Here is a 9,613-nt window from a genome sequence, read left to right as displayed (position 1 = left end):
GGTCTGGATGCTCAGGGAGATCTGATTTGAGAGCAGCCCTTGCTGACGTGAACAGAGGAGAAGGTCATTTGACTTCCCTGGGGCGTGGTCCCACGCAAGAAGGGAGGAACACATGCTACTTCTGGGGCTTTTTTTTTTTTTTTTGTCAATAACTGTGCCTGTCCTTGGAAATCACCAGGACTCTTCCCTCTGAACGTCGGGATTCTCTCAAGGTAAGGCTTTTGCTTTTATTACCGAGCACCTACTGTCTACTGGCCAAAGCTGTTTCCCCTGCAGACTAACCCATGTCAGTCCACACTCCCCACCTCTGAGGTCTCTTTCACACTCGCTCAAACAGGTGCATACGTGCACTTGCACACGCGCACGTGCCTGTACACAATACACAACATTTTCAATGACTTGAATTTTTTCACATTCTTCCTTGACTCCCACAATCCAGGTGTTTTGATCCATCATGTAATCGTCTGGCTCCCGAATTTTCCCTCTCAAAGCATTTTCTCACATTGTATTGAAATCGCTCATTCACTTCTCTGTCTCCCATGTTAAATGTAACTACAGTGATGGCAAAGACCGCGTCTGCCTTGTTTGCCGGTGTAGACCCAGGACCCGGCATAGTGCCTGCTATACCCATGCCCAGACATTTAACATTGAATTTATATTCTTCTGTTCTTTTCTTTTTAATTAAAAAAAAATTTTTTTTTTTTACATGTATTTTTGAGAGACAGAGTGAGAGACAAAGCACAAGCAGGGGAGGGGCAGAGAGAGGGAGACACAGAATCCAAGCAGGCTCCAGGCTCCCAGCTGTTAGCACAGAGCCTGACGCGGGGCCCGAACCCATGAACCGCGAGATCGTGACCCGAGCTGAAGTTGGACGCTAACCGACCGAGCCACCCAGGAGCCCCTATATTCTTCTGTTCTAAGGGCTTGCAGAAATTGGATTGTCTCAGAAGCTCTCAGATGAAAGATCACCTCTAAAGATCAAAGGAGGTGATAGAAACTCCAGGTGCTGAGGCAAAACTGGGACTTGGCAAAATGTTTCTTTTCCTCCCTAGGTCTCTCATGTTCCCCACCTCCCATCCTCATCTCTTTTAGCTCAACTGGAACAAACAAACAAACAAACAAAACAGAGAGAGAGCAGTTCAGACCACTTTGCTGCATTGTGTCACAGGAGACCATCTCACTGTGAACATCCTGGCTATTTTCTATGTTATTCATCCTTCTTAGACTTTGGCCCTGTCCCTTATATGATACGTGGTCTTTGAGGAATTTTTAATCCAAGACTCTGTTTTCTCATTTGGAAGCATGGGGCCTTGCAGATGGCCGCAAATTCCTTCGCACTATTCCCATCTTAAGGTGGGATCTGTGTCTCTGTACCTTGACCAATGGAATATAGCAGAAGAGATCTGTTGCACAGCCCTTAAGAGACTGGCAGCTTCCTGGGGTGCCTGGATGGCTCAGTAGGTTAAGTGTCTGGTTTCGGCTCAGGTCATGAATCCCGCCCCCCCCCCCCCCCCCTTCAGGAGTTCAAGCCTCGCATCTGGCTTTGTGCTGACAGCTCAGAGCCTGGAGCCTGTTTGGGATTCTGTGTCTCCCTTTCTCTCTGCCCCTCCCCTGCTCATGCTGTGTCTCCCTCTCTCTCAAAAATAAACATTTAAAAAAAAAAAGAGAGAGACTGGCAACTTCCACTTCCTGTCTTAGAATACTAAGGGAAGCTACCCTCCATGCTGTGGGGGAGCCCGAGCTAACCACAGAGAGAGGTCAGATGGTGAGAGAGACGCCAGCTAGTTCCAGCTGTCCCAGCCACTCCAGCTGAAATGCAGATGTGTGGATGAAGAAGCTATCTTGGACACCCAGCCCCGATGAGCCTTCAGATGACTCCAGCCAAAGCTGCCATCCAACTACACAACATGAGAGGCCCCAAGCGAGGACTGCCCAGCAGGGCACAGTCAGCCCACAGAACCGTGAGCCACTAAGGTCTGGTGTGGTTTACTAAGAGCAATACAGAATTGCAAGTGGAAGTAATGATCATATCTACCTCCTGGGACTGCTGTGAAGGTAAAGTGAGATTCTTATATGCTGAATCCCTAGTCTGCTGCCTGGAATAAAACAAGCTTTCAGTAAGTATCAATTCCCCTGCCCCTCCCCCTTCCTTTTTATCAGTTCTACCCATTTCCAAGAAGGGGTAACTCTCAGTGCCCTTATCTGAAGCAAGCAGGGTGGAGGTGGGCGATTTGCTAGGCGTTTTTTTGTTTTTTTGTTTTTTTTTAATTTGAAGAGCTCTCTTTTCTTTTTCTAACTTTCTCTTGTGTCTTTCTTTTCTGTGTTCTTTAAAGCACAGCCAGATCATTTAGACCTAAAATAAGAATACCAAATCCAGCCTTTTGTGTGTGTGATTTTTCAGACAGAAAAATCATAGGTTTGGTACAGGCTCATGGTCATGAAAATCAAGCTCCAGAAGCGAAAATGATCCAAAGCAAAATTCCCCTGACAATTTTTGTCATGTCTGTGTATGAGTGTGCATGTGTGTGCAAAAAGCAGTTAAAAACTTGATGCAATTATTTAACGATGTAAGCATCATAGAATTACAGGCTTCTTCGGGGGAGCGGTTAAAAAGTACATGATTCCCTGTAATTATAGTCTTGCTACGTTTGCTTTTATAGAAAACAAAATTCAAGTTTGATTTAAATCGCGCAGAAAGACCTCATGCATATCGGAAATGCTCTTTTTCCTTCCAACTCAAATGGCAAATTAATTTCATTCTTGTGATCTTCCTAGAAGTCAACCTTTTATCATGTTTATTGCCAAGGTTGTGTGTCTTAGTAAAGCTTCCCCTCCTCCACTTGCTACCAAGGCAGTTTGAGATTACCCCCTCTATCTCCCCGTCGAATTCCCACAAACACCTAAACGGAAAGGCAAGAGGGTTCATCTCAAGAGTCTGAGCTGGGTCAGTTTAATGAACTGTCAAATACCTGGTCAGTTAAGTTCAGGGCATGCGGGGCAATCAAACTAGATGCCTGACACATATAGATAAAAGAATGGGTTTATTTTACTTTTTGTATTTAAATCTTTAGTGGAGGCCTGGACACAAAGCCACACCATTGGCTGCCATATGCCCCCAGGATAAAAGTCTCTGGAACAGCTGGGGGCCCACAAGGTTAGAACAGTGGGGAGGAGAGCCGTTAGCCGAGAGAGGGAGTGTCTCGGAGTGTTCGGTGACATTCTGCAGTCTCTTCCAGCTACAGAATGTCGCCCGGATGGGGCCTGCCACTGAAGACTTCCCCTAAAAAGAACGTAAGGGGCTTGAGCTTGGGATTTAATGAGTGCCAGCCCACGTCTTCCTTCGCATCAAGTCAGTTAACCAAGAATCTTGCCTTTCCTTATAACCACAAAACTAAGGGCTGCGGACCCTTTCCGGGTTCGGTCTCCCAACCCAGTCGGTATCCAGAAACAGCTGGGGTTACTGTTTTCTTACCATTTCACAGCTCTCTGAGGAGGTGTGACTGTGTGTGAAGCGCTAGAAAGCTTGTTCTATAATTACCTTCTGATTTGCCTCTGAGCGCGCAGTACACCCACCCGACCGGCTGTGTGTTCTCGCGCTGCGTGTGTTCACGACCCTGCGCGCTGGGGTCGGAGAACGTGGGTCTACAACAAAATGGGTGACATTACTTTGTCCCAATGGTAAATGTCACATCTCAGGGGAGTGGATACGGGGTCTTTGTAACTAATTGCCATCACAGCCAGATCTACGATCCGGACGCACTCAAGTCAGTGCAACCACGCCTCAAATGAAGGAGACTGCACGGGGCCAGGCAGCAGGACGCGCGCTTTCCGACTCCAAGCGCTCACACCCCCGAGGCCCTGGCCAGCACGTTCCCCACCGCGCGTGGGCGTGCAGGCCGGAGGCCCCGCAGCGTGCTTCGAGAAGCAGGCGCACGGGATGGGCACCCGGGGGGGTGGGGGGCTGCCCAGGATCTGCTCTTGGAGGGCCCTCGTCGCCGCCGCCGCCGCATCCCCCGCGCCCGCCCGGAGGCCCAGCCCCGTCCGGTTCCCGGAACCCGAGGCGCCCCCAATCACGCAGCCACAGCATCGGCCGCGTGCCCGCTCAGCGGGACCCCGGTCGGCACCGGCGCTGCCTTCCTCCGCGGCCGCCACTGGCTGCGCCTTCGGCTCGCGCCCACACGTTGCCCAGTCTCGGGTCCGCAGCCCCATTTTCCGCACGCCTCACGGGGCCCCACACTGGCTCCCGGCGCCCCTAGGGGCTCGGGACGCGCTGAGCGGCGCCGGGGGCGGAGCCTCGCGGGGGCGCCCCGGGATTGGCCGCGGGAGGCAGAGGGCGGGGCGAGCCCCGGAGAAAACAGCGCGCGCGCAGCCCGGAGGCCGTCCCAGTCCCGATCTGGAGCTAGTCCGAGCAGCTGCGCGGCTGCGCTTTGGTGCCTTTATTCCGCGGACCCCTCGGGCAGGGTCCTCCCACCGACTTCAGCGCAGCACACGCGTCCTCCCGCCCCGCAGGTGCCGCGTGGTGCAGCCCCGGCTGGAGCGGCGATGCGCCTCATTCAGAACATGTGCACCATCGCCGAGTATCCCGCCCCGGGCAGCGCCGCCGCCGCCGACTGCTGCCTGGGGGCGGCGGGCCGCCGCCTGGTCAAGATCGCGGTGGTGGGGGCCAGTGGTGTGGGCAAGACCGGTGAGTCTTCGTGCTCGGCAGTCCCCGGGGCTGGACGGGGGCGGCCCCCTAGGAGTTGCGTGTGACCGAGGCGTGGGGGAGAGGTGGGAGCTGCAGCTGACCGCCCGTCCCCTCCTCCTGATCCGCTGCCCCTCCGGAAGGACCTGAGCCAGCCTTGCTTCCAACTCCCTTCTTGGACAGATGAGGGAAACGGGGATCCTGAATGGCCAGGCCACCTTCTGGGCACCACCGGCGCAACTGGGATTAGAACTTTGGGGGTTTTGAGCCTCTGGCAGTGCCTGGAACTGAAAGGGAACTTAGTGAACGGAAGCCCTCCTGGAGGACTTTAAGGTTGGGAAAGACATTCGTCTCTTGGAAGGCTTAGGTGTGGCTCAGGCGGGCTCAGAGGAGGCGGGTGGGCCAAATGACCCTTCCAGCTGGACAGAGCCATAATTCATGATGCCTTCTAGCCCCTCTCCGTTGTGTCTGGAAGAAGGGTCAAGGAGCTGCAGGGTAGGAATTTCACTTGGTGGCCGCCCGTCTTGCTTTCTCTGGGAGAGCTGTTTCCCGGGCTGGGGGTGGGGTGGAGACCAATGTAACTTCTCATGCCAGAGTGAACTCTCCTTTTTCTCTTCTGCCCTGCAGCTCTGGTGGTCCGCTTCCTCACCAAACGATTCATTGGTGACTACGAAAGGAACGCAGGTGAGCAGATGCAAAATTTGGGGAGAGCCCTCTCAGCTTGCACAGTACTGCGGGGTCTCCCAGGCAGGCTCCTTCACAGTGACAGTCTGGGCGACAGGATCCTGCCACTTCCAATTTTGCTTGCCCCCTCCCGTGCTCCCCCCCCCTCCCATAACTGCCATCTGGCCTCATTCCATTCCAAGCCCATTCATCATTTTATCAAGTGCCTGAAAGTATTCTCCTTGGTATGTTTTAACTATAGGGACCCCAGTTGGAAGCACCCTTTGTACTCAAGAGCCTCCCCCTTCAAAACACTCCTGCAAAAGTCATAAAAAAAAAAAAAAAAAAAAAAGATGGCCAACTCCTCCCTCCACCCCTCTCCCTCTCTGTTGGCTGCCTTTCAGAGGTGACCTTTTAAAGCAAAGGCCAAAGGAAAGCAGTTGTAAACCTAAAGTTCTTTTTTCTTAACAAAGAAAAAATAACTGGATGGTAGAATGTGAGGAGGAGGGCTCCCGAATAAATGAGAAGACACTATTTCAATGTCTCTGATTAAGGATGGCCACTGGGGAGGCTTAAGGGCTTTCTACCTATGCTCTGTTAGCAAATTGCTTAAATCCTTAGACCATATTTAGTACCTAAGGGGATTATTCGAACTGTGCTGCATAAACCATCCCAAGATAAGGCATTGCAGCCTTCTGCTTTGATGTAGATTTGGCTACCATCAAGTCACGTTTTTATTCCAGTTTTTATTCCAACTGATAACGTTGGCTGTGCATTTACGAACAATATTTGCCTACCAAGCTATCGTACTTAATGATTAAATTTACATCAAAGAGTAGTGAAGTACTAAAACAAAAACAAATGCCATGCATGCTGAACAAGAAGATTTACTTCAAGGAAATACTTTAGATGTGGAAGAAATTCGACAAATCAGTTTCAAAATCCTGCAAAACTTGCCTTGGATTTAATAAAGCCACAAATCTGGGGTTAACATTGCAGTTAAAAACAAAATAACTGAGATGAGCTCATTAAGTAGAATAAACTATAACTTATTTTTGTGCATTGGTTCAAGTTATATTGTCTTTTCTATTTAAAAAATCCCACCATGTTTTAAAAGTTGTACAAGAAGGGAAAACCTTTTCTTTTTTTTTTTTTTTTTGCCTTTATAGGTAATCTCTATACCAGACAAGTCCAAATAGAAGGTGAAACCCTGGCTATTCAGGTTCAAGACACGCCAGGTATTCAGGTAAGAAGCTCTGAGGTTCGGGACTAAGTCAGGCTGTGGAATTGTTCAGTTCTCAGGATGCCTCATGCTAAAGAGGAGAGAAATTTGGGGGAGTCCCATCTAGGCCTTTCCATGTTGCTTGTCACTTCCGTGTTATTTGGCCGTTGGTCAGTCTTTGCCTGGCTTAATTTGGGAGATTTGGCTCAGGGGCACAGATCTTCTCTTAGGCGGATTCTGTCTGGGAGGAAAGACCAAACCACGCTTGGAATTGGCAAAGTTTCCTTGCTGTGCTTAAAAAGAGTGGTTTTTACATGTGTGTATTTGGTATTAAAAATCAAACATTTAGGTGTAGTCTGCAAATGCTTGGGATCACTTTTATATTGTGGAAAGTTACTCTATAGACAAAAGAGCCATGCTGGTGTATGTGTGTGTTTTTTTCCCTCTTGAACTGGGCAGTTCTCCAGGTTTAAATGCTTCCAGCTCCTATCTTTACTTCCCCAGACTTACTGTCTAGCCAGTTAATTTCCCATTTTGTGCAACTACAAAGTCTCTCCGCACGGAGTTCTCTGCAGGTCAATTTTCCACTCGAGTGTGGTGAGCTGCACTGTTATTTATTCCAACCGTGTGCAGCTGGATCAACATAGCGTCAAGAAAGCCGGAGTGTGTGCGGATATAACTTGTTGATGGCCTGCAGCCTGGCGTTACCGTCGAGGGCGCTTTTGAACCCGCTGCCCAGCCAGGCCAGGGCTCTTTCCGGCCCTCACCGTTCGCCTTGCCGTCACCCCTCTCTTTCAGGTCCACGAGAACGGCCTGAGCTGCGGCGAGCAGCTGAATCGGTGCATTCGCTGGGCAGACGCCGTGGTGATCGTGTTCTCCGTCACTGACTACAAGAGCTATGAACTCATCGGCCAGCTCCACCAGCACGTGCAGCAGCTGCACCTGGGCGCCCGGCTGCCCGTGGTGGTCGTGGCCAACAAAGCTGACCTGCTGCACATCAAGCAGGTCGACCCTCAGCTCGGACTGCAGCTGGCCAGCGTGCTGGGCTGCTCGTTCTATGAAGTGTCGGTCAGCGAAAATTACAACGACGTCTACAACGCTTTCCACGTCCTGTGCAAGGAAGTGAGTCACAAACAGCAGCCCAGCAGCACACCAGAGAAGCGGAGAACCTCCCTCATTCCCAGGCCCAAGTCCCCCAACATGCAGGACCTGAAGAGGAGGTTCAAGCAAGCCCTCTCTGCCAAAGTGAGGACTGTCACCTCCGTCTGAAGCAGGGACACTCGGGGGGGTTTGGTCTTCCCAGGAAGAGGGCCTGAGGTTCTTGCAGCACAGGAATGATGGGTGCTGGCAGTCATTCACGGTTCCAGCAGGAGCCGGAGCAGAGCGGCCAGGAGGGTCTGTGGAACTGCTACAGAAACTTCCGTTCTGAGCCGGGGAGGGGGGGGACAGGATTGATGAGGCTGGAATGAGCCCACTGAGCCACTCTGAGTATGTGAAATGTGCTCCACGTCTTTTCCTTTGGAGTGGGGAGGGCGGCGTAACCGCTTTGGATTTTGTTCTTGACCTTGTAAATGAAGGTCAGTTGTAGTTTCCGCAACTGTATGGATGTGGTTGATGGTGGGAACGAGAGAACAGCTTAACCACTCCCAGCCTTTCCACGTTTTCTCTCTTCTTTCTTTTTTCCCTTTTCTCCCTCCCCCCCCCCACCCCCCCCAAGAGGAAGGACTGCTTTTTCTCTTACGAGTCTGATTCGCATCTCTGGAACACTGTTCCTTACAGGATGCCTTTCTAACCTGAAGGACACCCGAGATTTCTTCTTTAAAGAACAAGGAGGAAAATACTACCCCCACCCCCAATAAAGGGTGGGGTTTATGGGCCAGATGTTATGTATATGGACGGACATCCGGAAGCTTATATGGCTTGCAGGAAGGGCTGCTTCCTCCTGACACAGGAGGAGTATGTTCAGTTGAGCATGTGTTAAATGGTTGAGAACTCAAACTCTTCAGCCCCAGACTTTGAGTAATTGTGAGACTGTATAATTTTTTTTTTTTTTTTTTAGCTGTTGCATCAGGTACAGGAAAAAAAACCGTGTTCATTGATTTTGATGTGATTTGTGTAAATGGCACACGGCAATGACGTTGGGTTGTTTCCTAGGCCTGGCCGAGTGTGGCTTAAGTACGGAAAACACTGTCTTACAGCGAGTGCACGGATACAGGGGCGACCGCCAAATCCCGTACACAGACGCACTTTAAGAAGCCACTCATGCTTTGGCTTAAACTGTAATTAATTTATTTTATGTACAATAAATCTCATTTTAAAAGCGTAGACCTCTGGCTTGGTCTCCATTGAAATGTTCACTTTCTGTCCTTCAGACAAAGTGTCCCTCAGTGACTTGTCCTTACTGGGCACTTTGAGTGAGGCGTTACGGCTTCCTAGGGTTACCTCTTGGTTTCACAGCCAACCGACGAGATGCCTTCTCTTCACCCCCTTTTACAGAGGAGGAAACAGGCTTATAGACCAGCTAACCAACTTGTCAAAGGCCCCACCCAGCCTGGGAGCGCTGGAACTGTATTTTGCCGCTTTCTAGTCAAGAGTAGCGTGTCTCCTATTCATTTCCTTCACGACTCTCCAGGCAAAGCGAAGACAAGCGTCCAGCTCTGTGTCTTATGCTGTTAGGACAGCTCGGCGAAACCTGGAAGATAACACGCTTCTGTACAAGATAACGGCTTCTCTCTAGACACGTGGCTTATTTGGCAAACTCCCTGGGGTATGGTGCTTTCAAAAAACATGCTTTGTTCCCATTGTAGAAGCTCGGAGCTGTTCATCTGGGGCTGGTCAGGAGCCCTTCCTGCCTCTGCTGCTGCCACAAACGTAGGTGCCGAAACCGCCGGGCTTCTCTCCCCTGCTTCCATCTGGGACTGGGAGACCTTTCATGCAGGCCACGTTGAGTTGCCATCTTTACGGTCCCGTAACAACACCTCTGAGGAGGGCCTTCACGTACATGAACTCATTGAATCCTCAGGGTACCCCTGTGAGGAGGGAGGGGA

At 50.8% G+C, this 9,613-nt stretch overlaps 1 protein-coding gene across 1 annotated transcript; it reads left to right on the top strand.

Moving 5' to 3' along the window:
• The first annotated feature begins 4,395 nt into the window (after positions 1-4,395).
• RASL11B (RAS like family 11 member B) lies at positions 4,396-8,891 on the top strand. Its single transcript, XM_007075923.3, has 4 exons — positions 4,396-4,684; positions 5,309-5,365; positions 6,514-6,590; positions 7,365-8,891. The coding sequence occupies exons 1-4, from the start codon at positions 4,543-4,545 to the stop codon at positions 7,833-7,835; spliced, it is 747 nt and encodes a 248-aa protein (XP_007075985.2). The 5' UTR covers positions 4,396-4,542; the 3' UTR covers positions 7,836-8,891.
• Positions 8,892-9,613: the final 722 nt, after the last annotated feature.

This window comes from Panthera tigris, chromosome B1 (assembly GCF_018350195.1).
Source record: "Panthera tigris isolate Pti1 chromosome B1, P.tigris_Pti1_mat1.1, whole genome shotgun sequence".
In the NCBI taxonomy this organism is placed as follows: domain Eukaryota; kingdom Metazoa; phylum Chordata; class Mammalia; order Carnivora; family Felidae; genus Panthera; species Panthera tigris.
The sequence above is the reverse complement of the archived record's forward strand: the minus strand, read 5'-3'. Positions and strand labels throughout refer to the sequence as shown.